The 23181-nt window shown below is 37.8% G+C and overlaps 1 protein-coding gene across 2 annotated transcripts in view; it reads left to right on the forward strand.

Annotated features, from left to right (window-relative positions):
* LOC115441206 (supervillin) overlaps positions 1–23181 on the forward strand; it is a 158713-nt gene that overhangs the window by 88771 nt on the left and 46761 nt on the right. For both annotated transcript variants that reach the window (XM_030165893.2, XM_030165887.2), the window contains exons 12-16: positions 9659–9769; positions 11659–11828; positions 14328–14506; positions 14962–15121; positions 16215–16369. In XM_030165893.2, the coding sequence (XP_030021753.2) occupies positions 9659–9769; positions 11659–11828; positions 14328–14506; positions 14962–15121; positions 16215–16369 (775 nt within the window). The remainder of the gene's footprint in view (positions 1–9658; positions 9770–11658; positions 11829–14327; positions 14507–14961; positions 15122–16214; positions 16370–23181) is intronic.

Below are 23181 nucleotides of genomic sequence, written 5' to 3' on the forward strand. Positions count from 1 at the left end.
CCAAGGGATTGTCTGACCTTTTTAATGTTACCCGGATAGCTATATCATCCTAAATAAGGTATTAAGGTTACCCGAAAGTTCAGTCTATTTCTAAACGAATGTCACGCACTATATTTGGAAATAGGTTTAACACGTTTGACTTTGACCTTTTGTTTTTGTCTTAGTTACGAATTGTCGGGTCAACGGGCCGGATATAATAAACCAATACTATCTAGCTTTAGTATTTTTACACACATAAACATACGTCTTTTATGCCCGAAGAGTTAGCCAGAGTTGTCTGGTGCACACACTTTCTGCCGTGTGTATTCCGTCCCATGATATGATGGGAGCCTATCGCCATATTGAGCACAAATTTTAGACTGCGTACTGATACTGAGTTGAAAAATTCAATATCACTGCTCGACCTGGGGATCGAACCCGAGACTTCAGCACTGCCGTCGTACCGTAATACAACAACCTCACCACAATTTAGTATTTTTAATTCAGATATAATCCAGTAACTATCAACTATTATATTTTGTATCTACAGACCCTAAAAAAAACACAATAATATAACAGTGTGTAACATGCAAATTGAATATGACGGAATACTGTTAGAACTAAAATAACTCTTATTTTACAAATCCAAAAACATTTTGCCGACGAGATCCTGTCGAAATATATTTGTCCTGTATTTGCAAGAGAGTAAATTGGATTTGCTCGCGCTTCATAAACGAGCTTTTATTGAATTTCGTTCCAGCGCCATCTATAGGTTGTCGCGGAAATTAAATATGCGCTTGTGGCGCCTCTGGCGGTGATGAATGCCACTATTTTGCGCGCGTAATGTTTATGGTTTAATTTATGCTGTCAATCCAAGATTATTCTTGGAATATCTGTTTACAATTTATATTAGTATGGATAAGATAATTTCGCATGCAGCATGTAAATGCAAATAGTTTTTTTCTATGTAATATCTAGTCCTAGTGGACTCAAGAAGATACAAAATAGTTTGCATTTGATTAGAGGTTAAAAATATTGTATCTCTTTGACTGTATGTATTCCACACACGAAATTCGTTTTATACATATTTTAGTTATCTTTTCCTTTTAATAAAATTTAGAAGAAATGAATGCTGAATCTTTATTATAATAAAATGAATATTTTAAAGAAAGAATGAATAAATTTATTTAGATGAAAACCATTAATACTTACACAAATTCGATAATGCGTAATAACAATATAGGTCTATATTCAGTCGAAATTACTCATCATTTTCTTTTCCATAATACCCGTAGTAGGCCGGTATAACAAAATATGTAATATTACTGAGGATGTAATCTGACATAAATTCCAACACTTTTAAATACTGCTATGCCATTTATCATTTACAAGGAAAATACCATATATACTGTTGTTCCAATTCCTTTTTTTGTCATCATAATTATTACTGCCAATAGCATTCAAAACACGAGCTGATTTACATATATTTTCCTGTCAGATGTCAATTAAAACGTACCTCAAACACCGGACCTCCTTAGAAACATTCTAGGCCGCATTTGACTGCATTATAAAGAATGGTAGCGTGTGCCTACCGCCTTATACGGTGTAGTGCGACTCGCTTGATCTGTCGCCTTATTGGTGTGTGAGGTCGTGATCAAATGTCGACAACTGATTACCCGGAGACAGTGTAGAACGACCTTTATGTCTCGGGATCGTACTGGCCAGTTGAGATTTTTTACATTTTAATTTGTTTGTTTTGATTCAGATTTTAAATTTCTATTTAATCAATTTGAAATTGGAATAAGAAAGAAAAACAAATGCTTAATTGATTGCCAGTAGTAGTGGCATCGCACGTTAGCCGTGACCAGTTCGGATATTTTTTTGCGCATTTTATGGCAGGAAATAAAAATACACCAGATATTATGTTTGGTTTGCCCAAGTATTATATCGGAAACGCCCTTGAAACAATCATGTCATGCCTACTTACATCGTTAATACCGTCGTGACTGTTAAAGTATTACAAAACAAACAGTTGGCGGCGCGTCTTTCTCTGCACGTTCCCATGAACATGCAAACCGATCACAATAATGGTTCCGAAGCTGCGAACCTATATAACATTATCCCGGCTCAAAAACCAGTCCCGGCGTGCTCGTGACGCAACGGACCCGCCCGGGGTTTCATTCGCGGGATAAATCATTAGATATAATGTCGAGTGCATTGGACGGTTTGAGTTTTTTGAGATGCTTTGAATCGGCAGGCCATAAACCCTGGTATTTTTGCAAATACTTACCTACACCTAGACTTAACATCTCTCTCGGGATGGCGTGGCGAGCGCTGTGGAATACCAAACAATAATTTGTAATTAAAGGTGTTGGATGGTGTTTCTACTGTTTATGGGCAGTCGAATCACTTACCATCAGGCGGACGGAAAGCTCGACTCGACATTCAAAGCAACAAGAAAAAAAAAAATTCCATTTATTTCTACACTCATATAGGAGTCGTTACCTTAAAGTTCAGAACCAATCTCACATTAAGCAATATAATTAACTTACTACATATTGCATAAACAAAAAAAAATACACAATAGATTATTACATTGTACAAGACTTAAATAAAAAAAAACCGGTATATAAATATTTGTTGTGTCAGAAACCACCGTCAAATATTTAGTAACTAAACTTACACGAAACAAACTATAGATACAGTTCCCTTCTACGAATTACGAATTAAAAATGGTTACTTATCGCCCAACCTTTAACTTCATATTTTTCCACGCATCTAGTGCATTCTATATTATACCTAGCACGGTTGACTCAGGTATCATTTTACATTGGTTATTTAGCAACGCGATACCTTAGATACAAAACGCTGAAACCGCATTAATATTATTTTCTATATTACTTATGACTCGTTTCGCCACATTTACCCTTCAACGTGAATCAATGTTAAATAAATGTCGATTTTATCTACGTCGTAAACACCTGTTTATCCTTGTGGAGTAAAACGGTAAAATATTAAATAACAATTAATATTTTAAGCGGATGAGCTACAATAATAATTATTTATTATTACATTAAATCATATCTAATATAAAAGGAAAAGAATACGATGTGTTAGTAGAGGTTACATCGCTCTCTTAATAAAATAATGTATATTTCAAAATATTTAATTTGTGGCAGTCGTCGGAAAACTAATTTTTGTTTGCTACCTTTTTTTTGAAGTTGCTATAAAACTGAGCTTATTAAAGATAGGTAAAAAATGAAACCTATAGCATGAAAAAAAAAGGGAAAAACTGAAAGGTCGTAAACAGAAATTGGTTGTTTGACGATTCCCATAAATTGGCAATTTTGGAATGGGTTATTATTTTATTAAAAGTGCGAAATATAGATTTAATATATCGTCATTCGTCATAACTCTGTTTAGTCTCGTGAGATTATAAATATTATGCACAAATCTTAAAGGATATATAAAAGCGTGACGAGAATGTTTTCAAAAGCTAGTAAACAGAAAAACTATGTATAAAAGAAGTATTAAGTACTTCAAACTAATAATAAAAATATTCAGGTTTATGTGTCATCTATCTACTGAAATTAAAATAGGTTTTTTGTCACTGCCCTCGACCATGATCTTCGGTTTTAACGCCTTGAACTTAAAATTATAAAATTACTTCAATAAATTAATTTAAACCACAGCGCTTGCGAATAACATTCCACATAGTTATCCAAAACACTGTATAACTGCGATAAACCTTTATAACGATTGTAACTAAAGTCTTTAATTAAGACACAAGAGACTTTCCAAACAAGCCTGCATAATTATGTCAACTAGCGAGGTACAGTCGTCTCGTTAGTCGACACTCTATTTGGACCCCTCTCCGCTTACGATCAGGAACAATGGGGCCAGTTTGTCGTGGTAAAAAGAGACATTTATCCCTGATTCGCTAATAGGGTATTTCACTATCCCTGCGCATGCGCATCTAGTATCAACCTGCGGGCGTTATGCGAAAGCTTCATAAAATATACAACTTATTGTAGCACTTTGCGTTCGCATTATATACCGGACTATCGACCGTTTAATTATAAAGTTTTATACTTTATAATTAACTATGGGCCATGGAAAACAACTATATATTTACATGTTAAATTATAAGTTCATGTCATTAAGTCGAATTATCGTTGGAGCGTGGTAATAATTGTAATAAGTTAATCATTGTCTTATTACAATTAATTTAAGACTGCCTGGGTGGTGTAGTTGTACTGCATGCGTGGTACGCCAGCGCAGGTAGGCGCAGCGTAGGTTCGAATCACGGGTCGGGCAAAGTGATATTTTGGTTATTCAGCTCAGTATCTGGAATTTGTGCCCGATATGGCGATAGGCTCGCCCCCTATCATATCATGGGACGGAACATACTTGGCGAAAAGTGGGTGCCCTGGTTGCGTCTCTGCATACCCCTCCGGGGATAAATACGTAATGTGTGTGTGTGTGTGTGTTTTTTTTTAAAACATCCATATTATGTAAATAATAGTAAACATATTTAAAAAACTTTATCGTTCAACTCTCCCAATATAAGATACTAGTTTATCGAAAATGATGCATTATATATCTAGTTATCGTAAACTAAAAATCTCACGACCATCGAATCGTCATTGTATTATACATCGTGTCAGATTATAGCAGTTTTCGTCTCTCCTTCAAAAATGTAAAACATCAAAGCGATCACAGCAAATGATTACAATTGTTTTTGTACAATATTATCTTTTTACATCTTTACTGTCCTTTAAACTATACAAATATCCTTTACATTGCATTAAAACGCTATTAAAGTATCATTTGTGATATTAAAAATGCTCCTTATTTCGCTTTAAGATTCTCTAGCAGGACTTCACCTACTATGCACATTGCATGAGTCACGCATACCTTTGCCTTTATTCTTTATGCATTTTGGTTTTATGCCATAAACTGCAGTAATTATGGAGGAACAAGGTGGCAAAATGAGAGTCGTTATTATATTTATTTTGTCGTGTTTTCTCAAGTTTGTGGTCGGAGTTTTTTCTTGTAGTGTTCTCTAGTCCTGCGATCAAGTATATCTAAAAGGGTTATAATGTTCACTTCTGGACTTATTTTATATCATACTGAATACTTTTCGATTCAATTCATTTCATAACCACCACCGTCTATCAAACCATTTTTGTAATCTCTTGAGAGCAAAGTGAGCAATTTAACCCGATGTTAAACATAGTGTAGTCCAAATATAATGTAAAACGATAAAATTACGATCGGCAGTAGCCAAATTTACTTATCTTATTGAATGCAAAATAGCGGCTCACAAAACGTAATTTACATAAAAGCTATGAATTGAGTGAATTAAATGACATAAATATGGTGACTTATCGCCGAACATCAGTTTGGCAGTCATGAATCATTCGTGCCCTATTTCTCTAATAATTTTAAGCGATGACATTAGTATGGCGGTGCCAGAAAACGCATCTGTTATCTGTGGCCCGAATAAAGGCCGATGTTTGGTAAGAGTCTAATTATAGGTACCTTTTGGCCACTGCCGAGTTAATACAAACACACTCTGTAACTTTAATTATAAACTCTTAAGTTATACTCTTGTCCTTTCTCAATAGATAGAACTGTTTAATTTTTAACTGCGTATCAGTAAATTATATGTAATAATATATGAGCGTGAACGTTTTGACGATTGGGCTGGCTTGATCGAAATTATGATGCATCAGGCGCAATTACCATTCAAATAAGTTCCTTAGTCGTTGCAGTTTTTAAATCTTCACACCTCAATAGTTAATGATCTTCGTACGTGGAAGAAGTGAAATATATCATTGTTTATTATAGTGTAAGCATATGATTTTGACCTAAAACGTCAACGAACTCTAAATGCCCGAGTAATTTTCAAATGTGTGAAAAAAACCATGCATACGATGCTTTGTTTTGATACACTACTTTCGTCCGTAACGTTAGAAATGTTCTCACGGAATTCATTTTGCGCATCGCATTACAGTACACATATTGCTAAATACGTAGCGACGTTTATTTCGTTACATGAGTAATTATTCCATGCATACATTTTCAAAGAAATATTTATACATAATGCGTCACGCACCAACGTCTTCAAAAACTTCTTTGTTCACATCCAACGATTATTAATAATTAAACCTTTTTGCAACATAACCTACATGTATGTTCAAAACCTCGAAAAACGCACACACACAAACAATTTCCGGGAAACACGAGTTGATTGCAGAACAAACAAAAAATGAATCTTAATTTTCACTTACCGAAGTTGTTATTTGAGTACGAAAGATTGGAAGTGCAGTCGACAATGACCCAGCTGGTAAGCGAGACAAACTGGCACCGCCAGTTGTTTTGGCGGCCCGGCCGATGGTGGTCGTGCCGGCCCATGCGCGCTTACGATTTTATTATTATGTGAAATAATTGCTTTCACTATAACGACCATATCCAAAATACTACCATTATTTTAATTGTGAACGAACAAATTGGTGGGATTTGAAACTTCAGTTTTGTGTGTGTTAACGAACACTATTGTTTGGTGAAATTTGATTTGTAGACTTCAGTTATCAGTGTTAAATGTTTATCTTTACAGAAATTGATTTAACACTTTCGAGTACACAAGTGTTTTATTATAAGTTAACCAGTGTTATTAATAAGTTCAAATAATTTAATGTTTTGAATTTGTTGATTGGTGTGAAATACTCCTCGTCATTATCATATATTATCGCAACGTTATCTTTGCTATCTGCGTCATTGACCTTGCGATCTGTAACAGGTTATGGATCGCTATTTCAGGAATGCCGTACATCGCCGACCATACTTTCAAAGAAGGCCATCCATTGACCAAGTCCTTTACTGTATCGAGTTTAATAATATAACTTTCACTTTATACACGTGCGTCTTCACTAGGTTATACTAGGTTCATTTGAACGTTAATTATTCTTTGTTTAACTGTTACGTCTGCTACTAAAAGGAGCCTTGTTAATTTGTATTCAACTGGTGTTAGGATTTCAGAATGAATACGAATAGTTTTATTTTTATTGTCGAGTGCTGATAGCGTAATTGTGATGGATTCGTCCTATATTGCCCTCAACGTTCTCTCTATTGAAGTCTATTAACTCTCGGATATCGAACGTCTTGGCGTCTTCTTTGTCATTCATCCAAAAGTTATTGATTTCTTCCTGTCTGCAAGTAATTAAATGAAAAAAACTGGACAAATTAAACTTGCCGCTGCGCTTGGTTTTAATGTTTTGACATGTCAACTTCCATAAGTTTTTACTTCTGCCCTAATTTGGTTGGGCCAAGTTAACTTATTTGGTTCATATTGCCGTCTCGTTTTAATTTATTGCGTCTTTTATTGAGTTGGAATTCCGTCGGTTGCAAAGGGAATGGTTTTATAGTTTTCCTGATATTAAATAATACTCAATTGTTTATGCAAAACATGACTACAATCGAGTTGGACATACGACATTGGCAATACTAATATCTACGTAGAAAACGGTAACAACAAACTCAGGGCCTGGTTTTTATGAACGTTTCTGTCCGTCAGTCCTACGTTTAAATAAAAAATATCAATTAAATCTCTTATTGTTCCGAGGGTCATCATTCCATGTTTGGCTCCGGTAGTTTTCACAAGACAAGGCTGTAAGGATAGACCTAGTGTTGTTGGCGCACCCATTATCGACGCTTCACTATAAATAAGATGCGTCATATTAATATGTACTCGTACACCGCTACTGGCAATGTTTACACACGTTATAGGACCTGCGCATGAGTCACACGTGTTCGCTACCAGATGATAGCGACGCTCGATCAAGTGACCTGCCAGTCGGTATCTAGCTGCCGCCGCATAAACTTTGCAAGTGCGGTGTTATTGTTTTTCTTTTACTCTCTTGTTATTGCTTTGTCTAACAAGTGCAATTTAGTTAACTGAATCTCATTAATTATTTAATATGTGCTAACCGCAGACGTAAACGATGTGTGATTATTAATAAGGCAAATACATTATTTCTCAATTCATTACAAATGGAACGCAAAGCCTTCAAGGATTATTAACGCCAATAATATTGATATCAGTAACGGATATATATTTCTAGTCAGTGTTGTGATCGGACCGTTCGGCAAGATGTATGTGGAATGCATTATCGGATTCGGAGTGCTCTTATATTTAATATGGAAACTTTTGGTGTCAAAAAGGGAAGAAAAAATTCAATTGATTCGGGACAATGGGGATGAGAATAAAAATGAGGTAGAACATCAAAATAAGGAGAAAATTACCGCAATACCTACAGAAAGCGAGACTTTAACATGTAGGATAAAGAAACCTATTAATGACTATGAGCCAAAAATAATAGAGGAGGTTGAACTTACTAAAATAGTACAATCTTCAGTGCTATCGGAAGACGTCGTTGATTTAATAGCGGACGGTTCGAGAAAATCTTGTTCTGTTGTAGTTAAAAATAAAGAAGTTATTACTCCCAGTAGTTTGGTAAAACAGCATAAAGAAAAAGTTGTTGATAACATTGCCAGACGCGAGAGTCCGCCAAAAGAAAAATTGGCGGAATTCTTAGAGAAAACTATTTTAAGCGGTGACAAAATACAATGTATCATACAGAACCTCTCTCTAGATAAAACAGAACTACTTACAAACGATGAATCAAAACTTCTCGATTACGAAGTTAAACCTATTGAGAAAATAAAACAATCTCAAAACGAGAAACTTTTAAATGAATTGAACAAAATTCATTTGAATCATAGTAAAAAAATATTGAATGATACCAATATTGTTAATAACGACAATATTGTTAAAGATCCAGTAATTAAGAAAACAGACGCGCCAATTATTAAGAAGGCGGAGGAATCAATCATTCAGAATGAAGAAGATCCAATAAAGAAGTCCGTGAAGCCAATAATTAAGAAATTAGAAGAATCAATAATTACGAAACCAGGCGAAAATCCCTTACACAAACGTCTACAGAAACAATCAGGAATACCAGCGGGAATTAACTTTGGTTCACTAATTGGAGAACTGAAGAGTAAAACACGCAACGCTAGTAACGGAGGATTGAAACCGGTCTTTAAAAAGTTCGACGCTGAATCGGACGCCGTCGATAGTGTGCAGGTTAGGCACTCCAGCAATATGAATCGGTAGATAACCTGTTATCTACGTTAATTGAATTCATAAATAAAGTAGACCCATTTCCTAATTTTATTTTATAGAGGATGCCGAGGTTTATTAATGTTTCCTACGAAATTTCGATGTTTTGTTTAGCAATAACCGAATTGATAAATAGAAAATTAAGCAACACGATTGGTATTGTATTGTTTGGGTAATACTTAACTGCTTATGCAATATGGCGTGACAAAGCAGCACTTCGTGAATGTAGATCAAATGTAATATTATCCGTACACGTAACAATAGATTTTTTTTTCATCCATATAAGGAAGAACACTATAATTACAATCTTTGGCGCGTACTCTATCATATTTAATGACATTATCATTGTAAAATGAGAAATAATGGCGTGTTTCGTGCAAATTACTACGTTCGCTGTCACAATTGGCAATTTAAGAAAGGTTTTCTGTTTCAGAATCTTAATTAGTTGGCACTTTTAATTATAGGTTATTAAAAATGTTTTCATTGTTACAGGACACTTTGAATTCGGTGGGGGATGATAAGAAAAAGGTCCACATAGATGAAAACGAGCTGGGATCAAATATATTAGCGGACAGGCGGAACAAATTAGAAACTGCAGCGCAAGTAAGTGACGGAATTATATTCTCATCACACGATTCAGAGCCAATGATTTGAAACTATCTGTTCTCTGCCACATTCGGACATAAAGTCACGAAAATATATAACAAAACAGGATATAATTATTCAATTTCTGTTTTCTAGTTCAAGAACTTTGGATATGTCATTCAGATATATACCTAATGTTGGGCGTATAGTGTTAAAATATTTTTCTGATATAAATATGATAGGATCATGTTCAACATGGGATCATTCACAATATTCAATCATAAAATAAAATTAACTCAGGTAGTGACAATAATAATAAACATGGCCTCAATAAGTTAAATTTAATGTTTTTCCTGAATTTTACTGCTTCAACTGGCGAATGAAAGGTTAACAATAATAAAAAAAATGCCATTCGATAAGATATCTCTGATATAAATTCGACAATTGCAATAAATTACCGAACTTGAGGGACTTCACAAGTTTCGAGTAAATTTTATTTGACATTTATCATATAAACAGCTAATGTAGATAGTACTCTTTTATTACTATTTATCTAAGAGTATAGATTATAGTGTGACTGTTGTATTTGGTCGGCTAATACATTTGTGTGACGAGCATTTAGTCAGAAGTTGTGAAACAGACCCTTGGTAATGTGAATGACTTGTAATGGAACGACATGGATGCAATCACACATTGATACAGCATGTCGCATAGCTTCAATGTTTCATTGATAATGTCAGAGTTCATCAGACCTTGCGCACGAGTTGTTTAAACAATTCCACATTGCGTAAACACGCGTTGAAGTTAAATGGTCAATACGTTATTGTAAGGAATGCGAACCATTGTTCGATCTTATTTTTGCCTTTCCAAAGTTTGTTTTATTGCAATGTTTCGAATTTTAAAACACGTTTGTGTTAAACGATTTATCCTTTGCGCTGTATTCGTGACAACAAGGATTGTTTTTGCATGACAAATTTTGATATTAGGTCCTAGAAACAGTAATGCGTAAACTAAATTGATGAAAGACACATCCAAAAGGTAAATTAAATTACAAAATTTGGTCAACTCAGAACCGTATAAAATAACTTTTATTTACATGTTATCGACCAGAGAAATATAGCTGACAATCGACCTGCAATAGTTATATGTAAAATATATTGTTACGTACAAATATAAATGAAATTACCGTAAAATGACTAAATTTCAATGACTAATTGAAAACTTTGACCGCTATGATTCATTGCTGTGTGGGCCGGTTTGCGTTATGAAGAATTCGTACTTTATAAAATCCTATAGCGAATGTGACACATTGCGGTTACGTCCAAGGAACACGAAGGAATAGAAATACGTAGTTGTAAATGGCTGCCACAATGGGTATGATAAAGTTATTAATTTGAACCAATGTTAAGGCTTGGTGTTCAAAGTCGATAACAGTAAAGATATTAGCTATTATCAGGAAGAAAGAACCCATTTGTATGAAAAGTTCTCAATTAACTGAAATTATGATCAATTCATCAGCAAAATCCAATCCAAAATAATCCAATAGCAGCAATGTAATATTTAACCGAAAACAACCGTGTCAGAAAAAGAAAACGCTAGATCCGTGGATCACATTCAAGACCACCAAAACCACTGTCTGTGCCTTTATCCATACATCTTTATATTATATAATATCAGCCCTGTGTTATAATACAGTGCCATTGCTGGGAAAATACCTCCTCTACTACTAAGAGGTTGACTGGGAGAAAATGTCCATGACATTAATTCGTCTGCGTTTTAAATAAATAAATAACTTTCGAAAAGTCATGGCTAGTCCTTGGATTTTGAACCTAACGATATTCGTGTCGTCAGTCCGTTTTTACACTTAAGTATAACCCTATATTATAATAGCAATTATTCTCTTCCAGGGATGGCGCAAGCGCGTTCCACAGAACGATGCGACGCTCTTCACCGTTGCTGGGCGTCTGGAACGCGACAAAGTGACCACGAACGTCGCGACGCCGCCGCTGACGCCACCCAACGTCGCGTCGCCCATGGCCGTCGCTTCTCCTGGTATTCCACCACCGAACACATTCAGGTAAGATTGTTATACCATTAGCTAACATTGAACTCAACTAAAATCACTTAAAATTTCTAAAGAAAGGGAAAAGATCAGTGTAGTATAGCTATCTCTTAGAGTACTGACGTGTAATATTAACTCGATGTTGCGTTTCATATGATGATATTTTCGGAACCCTAAATAACCTTTTACAACTCTATTGCTAACTTAAGGACGGATCTATCTCTGATTTTCCAATTTAGGGTGATGTGCTTATAAACATAGTTGCTCATTTGTCTATGTATCCTAAATCAAAACAATCACGAAGGCCATTTATTGTAAAAAAGGACAACAATGTTGCCTTTCCAGTAGTCGGATATATTTTATATCCGCCCGGATAGCAACCACCGTACACCCACACAAGGTGTTAAAACTCGCCATACTTACCATCATAGCAGTGGGGTCACGTTGTCTATATACAAAAAATAGAAATTCTGTATCAGAAAATATCACAGAAGCCGTTTTAACTATAGATAAATTTATATCTAAACAATTAGTATCGAGTGTTTGGCGCAAGATAAACGTAATGTGCATTTATGATTAGGACTTGTGAGCGTCATTGAAGTAATCAGCGATTAAAGGTGTTCGGTCTCTTGTGTGTGTGAATGCGTCTTAAGTTTTATCGCATTTTCTATTTTCCGTCGAGCAACCCCCAAAAATTCCCAGAACTACCTAACTGTTAGCAATATTGTGTTCGGTGTTGCCAGATGACTGATGCATAATACCTCTAATTTGAGTTAATAAACCACGAGAAATAGTGTTTTCGAGAAAAACCCCCTCAAAAATAAAAGCGTGCGCGACAAAAAAACTCAGAATTAATATCTAAAACAGTTCTTAGAACAACAAAGTAAATACAGTGTGATTTGCTCTGAATCGGTACGTTTTCTTCGTCCAAATAGCCCCCCACATAATTGAAATGCCCCTAAATTTGGGGAGAAACCTCCCCATCTGGAAACTGCGATTGTGTTTAGCTTAAGATATTGTCATCGTTAAATTTCTATCATAACATAACTATACTAGAATTATTAATTATAAAGCTATGTATGGGAATGAGTTGAATTAATAATTCAGGTTTTTGTTACTTTATACGGGCCGCTTACTATCAGGCGACAGATATGCTCCACACGTAATTCAGTTGTAAGATAGTGTAACCGAAGATAGCCCGCTTCCTAACAAGGCCCACCATCCACGTTTTTAGTGGCTTTTTTGTGTAGCAACGCGAAAACATACTACGAGTTTTTGTTAGTTCTTTTTTAACTATATTTTATAGCATGTAGTGATAAATTGCAATTTAATCAAATACTTTTTCCTGAAACGATTTTATGACGATTTTAATATTGGGTGTGCCCGCTGGGGTTCCGTTACCTGATAGGTAATAAATGTTTTGAAATGTTTAGTCCACACTCCGTAATTATCCTTGAGGCAAAATACAAACCAATTATCAGTTAAACCTACTGTTATTATAACATATTTCGATTTTAGCAGCGTAATACATAAAAAGCGGCGATAGCCTAGTTGGGTGTGGACCGGACTGCCGAGACGAATGTCCGCAGGTTCAAATCCCAAGGGCACACACCTCTGACTTTTCTAAAAAATCATGTGTGTATTCTTTATGAATTTATCGTTCGCTTTAACGGTGAAGGAAAACATCGCGAGGAAACCTGCACATCTGAGAAGTTCTCTATAGGAATTTTGAGGGTGTGTGAAGTAACACACAACCAATGCGGATTGGTAGACCAATCCGCACTAGGCGTGGTGGACTAAGGCCTAATCCCTCTCAGTAGTAGAGGAGGCCCGTGCTCAGCAATGGGCAAGTATATAATACAGGGCTGATATTATTATTATTATTACATTAAAATTCTACCTATTTTGGCCTTTTATTTTCCTTATTTAAAACAATACATTACAAATAATACAGGTATGTACAAGATAGGTAATAAAGTTATTTACGTTCTGGCGTTCACAAGTTGAAATGTTTTGTGCAAATTCCAACCCACACGCTTGTTTATGAGACGCAGTTTTGGCGCGCATGCGTGGTTATAATTGCCTCCTTTAATGTGCTTGATGCATATTTTAGATAACATCTTACTGTGTTATCTATTTGTATGGTCTTAGGTCTATGCGAAAAATTATGTAATGTTTTTTATAAGTATTAATGTTGATAGTCACAAGGTCGCATGTGCTAGTCTGCTTCCGTATTGTCTATTTGTACCGCTAGGCACGTGCAAGCGTTTGTTGTGTACCGGTTGGAAAGACATTGAGCAGGTAATTACGATACATTATGAGACTGATTTTATGTATCAGCGTGATAAACGCAACGAATTGCCGCTCAGTACTTATTTAAAATTCTGAGTGGCACTGTTACTGTAATTTATGAAATGATTTGGCACTTGGCACCTACCATATGGCAACCGGCTTCCAATTCAGTTGTTTAAGAAAATCCAATAAATTTACATGTATTTCGGCAATTGTTCACAGATCCCGCAAGCAGCCATCATCGCCTACAAAGAACGGGTTCCCGTCGGGCCCGCTGCGTTCGGCGTCGTACGCGGTAGTGAGTGCCGCCGCCGAGCCGAAGCCCAGAGACCCGCGCCCCGATCGCGACTCGTTCAAACGCAGCCACTCCGTCAGCGAGAGCATCAGCCGGGTTGACGAGAGTATGTAATTCTTGCGTGTTAATTTGAGTTTTAAGCAGTGAGACATGCTGGCATAGTCTTGCTGAGCTTATAGTACAACCGGACGGCATGATTTTGCTGGACGCATATTATGAAAGGCTATTTTTTTGTAAACTCAGCACAATAGACCAACTCATTTTGCTACCTCGGTAGCGTTATTGTAGTAGCATGACCACGAAGGCTGCTGTCTTCGACACCTCGGGAGAAAATTCAAATATAAAAAACAGCAATAAAATCTGTACACCAGTATTATTCGAAGAAAAGTCATACGAAGACGCGCCCCACTACTTTTCCTGCATAGTTGCATTCCTTACTAGCATAAGTCCACACGCACACTACGATAGATAGTGTCGAGGTTGAAGCTTAGATCAAAAAGTGGTAGAACGTGTGTAGGTGGATGAAATGGCCTATACTAAGAAACCTTTATCCCCCTCCAGAAGAGGACTCCCCCGGCGCCGAGAGGTCCGGTTGTCCGGTGCGAGTGCCGCGCGCCGACGACGAGACATTCCAAGCCTTCTTCGCGCCTCTTCAGCAGCAAGAGAGATCTGAAGGCGTGGAGGTCGATCTGGACGCCATCGACAGTGGATCTAGGCAGTTGTGAGTTTTATTTGTATCATGTTAAATGTAAATATTTTCTTGTAAAGTATGTTAGGAAAGCTAACTGAATGAATATCTTTCCAGCGTTTAAATAATATTCTTGTTAGATAATTTTAATTATTAATACATTGTTATATGTATAAGTAGTTATGCAAGTTGACCTTTTATGGAAGACAATATTAATTTCTTTACTATTCATCTTTTTATAGACGGGTTATAGCATAGAATTTATGGAAGAATCTTAGGGGGGCCTTTGCCCAGCATTGGGAAATTATGGGCTGATACAATACAATATAAATTTTAAAAGTTTAATATATTTCCTATACATTTGCAATACACCAATATAAGTATAAATATAATCTCGCGTGGTTTCTATAAATAGTCATACAGGGAAGTTGTTATTAAAGATGTGTCAAGTGGCTAGTTGTGAGGTACAAAACAATTGACTGCACGCAATCAAATGTAATTTTTATTGTTCTCTTGTGGGATGCTGAGTGATGCATATTTTGCATTTATAGAATAGAATTAATAGAGTATATTCATTGGTAAATTACTTAATTCATTATAATCAGCTTTACGTTGTTGTTGAGATTTCGGGTCCGAATCTCGGTTCGGGTAAATGCGTTATTGGACTTTTATTAGTATCAGCCCATATTTTGGTATTATCCGTAAATGATTACCTGGGCCCTAACATAGAGAAACGTGGATGTTGTACTTCTGCCTATCCCTTAAAATGGTGACCATTGACGTATATTCTATAGACACGAACGTCCATATAAACTATTTCTTCAAAATCTGAACTAAAATGGCAACCAAAACGTCACTGTTATAACCTATTTATTCACTTAAATAACAAATAATTTCACTTATTTGACTAAAACGCGAGTGTAAATCCAGATTTACACTCGAGTTCTTGTATCATGAGCGCCACGCCGTACACAACCACAAGCTGTCAATATTGACCATGCTAAAGTCAGTTTGAATGGACTGCAGTTCAATTCAATTGAACACAGTGAATTTTCAGTACGCCAAATCTAGTATGTAGAACATATATATCGATAGTTGTGACGCTATGTTTTATGTGTCGTGGCAGGCTCGCGAGCGAGTGGAGCCGTCGCGCCCGACGCGAGCGGCGCCACGCGGCCTCGCGCAACCCGCTCAAGGCACTCGCGGCCCGCGCCGACATACGCGAGGAGTACGTGCCGCCGCCCTCCACCAACATACGGGAGCAGTTGATCAAGGAGAAAGGTAAACAGAACAGTCATAATAAGGCAGTTTGATTTAGTTGTTTGATTTAGTTAATTTTACATGTAACAGAAAATTATGAAAAAGATATTCTTCTTTGAAATCAGCATCAAAATTGGTGGAAAAATGCAGTTATTAATATTTGAAATATTGTTGTAAGCAAAATTGGGAGCGTGGTGGGGTTATCGCGCTGTCCTTTTCTCACCTCATGTAACGTTATGGTTGGTGATACTGGGTGACGTCACATTTCACTATTACTGTAATTTGACAGCTTCCCTTTCCATCAAACAAAGCTTTATGACATTTATTACTGCATGAATTTTGAAGCTTTTTTCCGATAAAATTTGGATGAAATAAATTTTTGATAGATGTATTTAAAAAAAGTCTACTACCCTATAGTGTGAAAGATAGGAGGAGTTAGAAATAACAAATGTCCACTTCCCTCCATAACAAAGCGAGACAAAATGACGAACTAAGAAGGCATTTTACCTCAAGGATTTACGTTTACAACTAGATCAGCCAGTTGTGAACCATCACGGATAAAAATTATAATTATAAGTAAAATATTCTGATAATTAATGGCCACATCGTTTCTAGTGACAGCTAACGTAGGCCTGGCAGCAGAAGCCCTGGCAGCGTTGGCGAGCAAGGAGGACTTCTCCAACGTGGCGCTGCGCAGCGCCGCCGCGCCCGTCTCCGCGCACGGCACCAAGCCGCTCATGCTGCTGCACGTCAAGGGTAGGAGGCGAGTGCAGGTGAGAGCGGTTAGCTGCACAATAATAGGCTTTATTGACTAGCAGGATTTATTTTTAATTAGAGATATTGCGGCTTAGTTAATGGTTAGTTTTATTTTCATTTCAGGATATGATAAAGCAATTGATAGTTATACCACATGACTTTTTCGTGTAATAGGATCAATCGTTTAGGCCATGGAAATAATAAAAAAATATATATATATATTTTTTATGTAATTTTTCTTCATATATATTATAAGTACTGTTGGGTTTCATAAACTATATTTATGCGTTGGCATTTTACAGACAAGACTCGTGGAGCCGGTCCACTCGAATGTAAATCGAGGCGACTGCTTCATTCTCATCACTCCGGACCAACTGTACCTTTACATTGGACTCTACGCCAATGTTATTGAAAGGTACAGTCAGCATCTAAATATATATATTTTTTTTAAATATTATATTAGAAAATTGATTAATAAAATATTTTGTTTTACAGAAATCGCAGCACTGATATTGCGCTGCACATATACAACACAAAAGACCTCGGTTGTAAAAACGCCACCGGTCTCATAAAAATCGACGAGCAAGTCAAGAACTACACCAACAAACATTGGATCCAATTTTGGTCACTACTTGGCGTAACAGAGGAAGTTGAGAACTACAAACCGATTGAAACCGGTCACGCGGACGAAGATGAGATATTCGAGTCGTGCATCGTCCAAACCAACATGTGCTACGAGGTCCTCGACGACGAGTTGGTGCCAATCAAAGAATATTGGGGCCAAGTACCAAAGATCGCCATGCTCAACCAATCGAAAGTGATAGTTTTCGACTTCGGTTCAGAAATGTACATTTGGTACGGCAAGAATGTGCCGCTCGAGAGCCGACGACGAGCGGCACAGTTGGCCCAGGAGCTCTTCGATGAGGGTTACAACTATGAGGAGTGTCATATCAACCCGTTGAACGCTGCCATGTACCAAGGCGCCAGGGTGGACTCCGACGCGCCGACCAAAGTGTCCAAAACTCGACCCGAATGGGCCATTTTGTCCAAAGTCACACAGCACATGGAATCCATATTGTTCAAAGAGAAATTCCTCGACTGGCCCGATTATACCAGAGTCATAAAGGTGAAAACGCAAGAGAATAAAACCAACTCCATTGAGATCAAACCCTGTGATGCGGAGGAGATGTGGTCCAATGAGTACCAGGAACCTGATCTGGTCTTAGAAGGGTCCCATTTAGGCCGCGGCACGCATTACTACGACAAAGAAAACATGAGACACTACGATATCAACACGAAATCCGTGTGCAAATGGGAAATACGCGAATACGATTATCAGAAAGTCGATAGTGAGCCTGAAGTCGGAGAATTCTTCTCCGGCGACAGCTACATTATTCGATGGGAGTACCAAATTACAGTGTCTGGTCGAGAGTTGAACGGAAAGCCTTCGAAACACAACGTGACGGGTCGAGATCGGTGCGCATACTTCTGCTGGCAGGGGAAAGATGCGACGTCCAACGAGAAAGGCGCCGCTGCGTTGCTCACGGTCGAGTTGGACAAGGAAAAGGGGCCACAAGTGCGCGTCGCCCAGGGCAACGAACCGCCCGCCTTCCTCAATCTCTTCCAGGGCAACTTGGTCATCCATCAGGGCAAGCGGGACGTCGACAAAAGTCGATACAGGTTGTTCGTCACTCGCGGTAACGTGTCCAACGAGGCGTACTTAGTGCAGGTTTCGTGTTCCGTGCGTCAACTACGCAGCCGCGGCTCGATGCTTCTAGTCGATACGGAGAAAGGATGCCTTTACATCTGGCACGGCTCCCGAAGCCTCAAGCACACGAAGAACGTAGCGATAGAGTTGGCGAACAAAATGATCGCTAGGAAAACGAACTACTTATACAGCGGTGATTGGAAGATCACCGAAGTGAGGGAGGGCGAGGAGCCCAAAGAGGTGCTGGAAGCGTTGGGCGTCGCGAACAAGCAGTCGTACAACTCGGTGATGAGCGGCGGCAAGGAGTCGGGCGGCGACGTGACGCCTCGGCTGTTCCACTTCACGGACCTCAGCGGTCAGTTCGAAGCCAACGAGGTGTTGCACGAACATCTGGTGACACCCTTCCCTTTTGAACAAAAGGAGTTGTATTCGGCTTCGCAACCTGGTAAGGATTATAACATTTTTAAAACATTAATATTTATGTAAATGGTTCGGCTTAGTGCAGTATTAATTTTATTTTGTATTCACAGCTTTATTCCTGTTGGACGACGGCAAAAACGTGTGGCTGTGGCAAGGATGGTGGCCTCGGGGCGAAGACGGGGAGCTGGAGTCCGCGGAGATTAACACTGGTAAGTTCAAAAAATCGCAACCACATTGTTGTCAATCCATGGGTTCAGGCAAAAAAATTTACAATTTATTGTATAATAAAACTCTATTTAATTTAAAATTTATTTTTATTGGACATAAAAGCTTTATTGGACGTTTATATTATCTAATTTACCATGATCTAAGTCACCAGCTCAATCGATTTGTTGTTTTTAACGATACCTATGTGTTTGGTTGCAGGTGTGGGCGCGTTCGCGGCGCGGTGGCAAGCTCTGCGCGCGGCGGCGCTCGGCTCGGCGCTCGAGTACGTGCGCGTGTCCAGCGACCACCGCGACCAGCGCAACCAGGACGACCAGCGACCGTCGCGCGACCAGCCCGACGTGCGCGTGGTGGTCGCCGGCCTCGAGCCGCGCGCCTTCACCGACCTGTTCGACATATGGACCGACCACGACCTCGCCGCCGAGGCCAATATCGCCGTAAGTGATCCTTATTGCCTTACACTTAAGGTTACGGTCCGCTTACCCAATGCAAATTACGAATACTTTAGGTGGTGTGCCGGTTTTGGATGTATATGTTGTAAATACAGGCTATGTTGAGCGTAAAAGTGCAATATAAGTTTAGAAAATGTATTGTCCATTGCACTGTCTCTTCAGAATGGGTTTTGAATATACGCGGACTAAATAATCGAGAGAGTAGAAAGTCGATTTGTTCGTATTACAACAAAAAGCCTCATTGGTCCTTCGAACGGAATTGCTAAATTGATGTTTATGAAACAAATTACGACATACTTAAAGAAAGTTTTATGGGAAAATATTATCAATATTGGCCATTTAGAATTGAGTCATATTATTTACACACTTTGATCATGTATATATTTAAAGCCAATGTATATATATACATAATAAACGGACTGAAAATTAAGCACGATGCGATTTGTAAATATGCTACCCTTCACTGCGGATCACGATGCACGGTGTCCTACTTAGTACCGGCTTTAAGGCTCCCCAGAGGTACTAGGTTCTAGTGAAGGAGGAGGGGCGAAGGCTCTCGCCCCACCCCTCGGCACGTACGCTGTACAGTGGGCAGGGTAGTTGAGGTGTGGGTGGTTGCAGACGGGGCACAAGGCGGGCGCGGTGACGAGCGGCGCGGGCGAGCTGTCGCGCATGCGCGGCGCGGGCGCGCTGCCGCTGGCCGCGCTGCAGCGCCGCCCGCTGCCCGACCACGTCGACCCGCACCACCTCGAGAAACATCTCTCGAACAGGACTTCCTGGTACGTACTGCACCGCACCGCCACTGCACTCTGCACTTCCACTTCACACCAACAATCCGATCAAAATTATATAAATGCAAATGAAATCATTTTGTACTTCACGTATTGGTCTATCGCAATTGACTCGTAAGAAGTTTTACTCATATAATTTTTCAGAATATTGGTCTAGCTTTATTGATAGACATGTGTCAATTTCAATTTTCTGGTTCACAAATTAAGTAATTCAAAATACCGTCGTATGGTAACGTAATTATTATAATTTTGAACATATGTTATACCATAATTTACTAACTTTGACTTACACTTGACTTGGTTTGCACCGACACGTTAAATAAAATGCACATGGTGATGGTATTTTCGCTTTGTTTTCAACTGCAAAAAATAAAACGCCAGCTCCCAAAATATATGGACTACGGGTGTTTGTCATTTATGTTTTATTTCATTAGTAACTATTCACAAAAAATGCAAGTATTTTAAAATATTTATCATTAAATTGTGTCCCTTCAAAAATTTTACATGCATGCCATACCCATAATATTTTTGTTACAGCCTAAATGTCAGACTATTACAAAAAATCGTCGATCATAATATAAATCATAAAATACCTAATGCATTCTGTTTTTGCAGGAGGCTTTCGGTATGACCAAAGATTTCTCAGTTCTGCCCGCTTGGAAGCAGACGAACCTGAAGAAGGACGTCGGCCTGTTTTGACCGATCTGTCCTCACGCACTCGTTGAATTCGTACACCTCGCGCGCTCGGAGCGGTGCGCCGCCTCGTGCGCAAGGAATAGCGGCCCGGCGGGAACTCAACCTCACGGAGAATCGGTTCATATCGATACAAACGTAGTCTAATCGATATCGATGCATTCACTCGTGTCTTACACTCATGAACCGTGATAATACTTTTACTCGGGCTCGGTCCCGTTCTGCAACGGCGGTATGTCTGTTAGATGTCGATGCGCCCGCTCACGTGCCGCGCTCTCGTTGTTGAAGTATCGATTAAGAAGGTCTCAATATCATAGTCGAGTTTGACGTTTACTTGTCTCACTCTGTATAGGATAAATATTTTGTACAACTGCAGCTATTTCGTACTTTTTTACTGAATATCCATGGATTTGATGAATATAAAAAATAATTATAAGAACACGCTTTAAATTCTATAGTTAAATAAAGAAACTATTGTCGTTTTGTACTAACTAACGGTATGTACCAAACTATGTATTCGCTCTCGTGATATTTTCATGTAACCGCAGTAGAACTAGACAATATAATTATATATATATAAATGTGGATTTGGACGTTGGAATTGTATCGTCGCGTCGGCGTAGAGTGTTGTATATTCATTTGTCGCATCCGTGCTGTTGCGCACGAAACGTGTTTTTGTATATAGTTGTTTTTCATTATTTATTTCTTAACAGCAATTCTTTGTATTGTATTTTAACGTCAGTTTTAATATGAGTTTGTAAAGTGAAATATTAATTTTGTTTTTAATTTTAGATGTTTGTTTTATAGTTAGCACCGTGGATGTGACAATGATTTTTAATGGTGATATTTTTCGATGTAAAAACATTCGATTTTGTTGGACAACGCGTAAAGCCAAAGAGATAGCTTTGATAGCATTGTCGATTGTTGGGATTTTGTTTACGATGTAATGATAAAGAAACGCGGCAGTTCGACAGAATCGAACGTTGTAACGTTTTAGTAAGGCAAATGTGTCTGGTCAAGAATGGTTATATGTTATAAAGCGCTAGGTATACAAACACATACTTTACTATAATTATTCGCTTTAGTGGTAGGCTTGTGCGTTGTTGCGGTTGAAATTGTACACGGAACGTAGCGTTTAGTTTCACGTAAACTGTTGTAAGTGCAAAATGTATTAACAGGTCCATTATAAAGTAAAAATCCTCTATGATTATAAAAATATACTTATTTCCAATTTGTGATTACCAAATTAATGTTTAAAACTATTTTAAAGAAATGCAATGATTTTTAAATCACTAATATTTCACTTACTGCAATATACGTAGGACAAGATGCAATCAGCGTTCTCGAAGTCAGTACTTGCTAATTAATGTAAAATTTCAACGGCCCAATGCCTATATATTTTAACACATCACATATCTTAAATATCTACTCATTGCTAATATTTTATACTGTGCGTTAGGTGGACCATGATAAACTTTTTATATAATACGAACAGTTCCCAATAACATAGCGCTAAATGCTTGACTTTACATTTTGTTGCCAAATTGTTAACTAAAATGTTATTATTTTAATATTGTCACTTACGTCTATGAATGTCGTAAGGGACTTTATTAAATTTATTTAATTCTTTGTTATTGTTTTATTAGCTGTTTGCGGACTGAGCCGCGTAATAAATTTGCCAGTATTGTAAGTATGTACTGCCAATGAGTAGAAGATTAACGATGAAGTCATACCTTAGTTAACTATTAACCGTTTATTTATCTCCTAAGATGCATTTACGGCGAACCT

This window comes from Manduca sexta, chromosome 15, assembly GCF_014839805.1.
Source record: "Manduca sexta isolate Smith_Timp_Sample1 chromosome 15, JHU_Msex_v1.0, whole genome shotgun sequence".
Classification (NCBI taxonomy): domain Eukaryota; kingdom Metazoa; phylum Arthropoda; class Insecta; order Lepidoptera; family Sphingidae; genus Manduca; species Manduca sexta.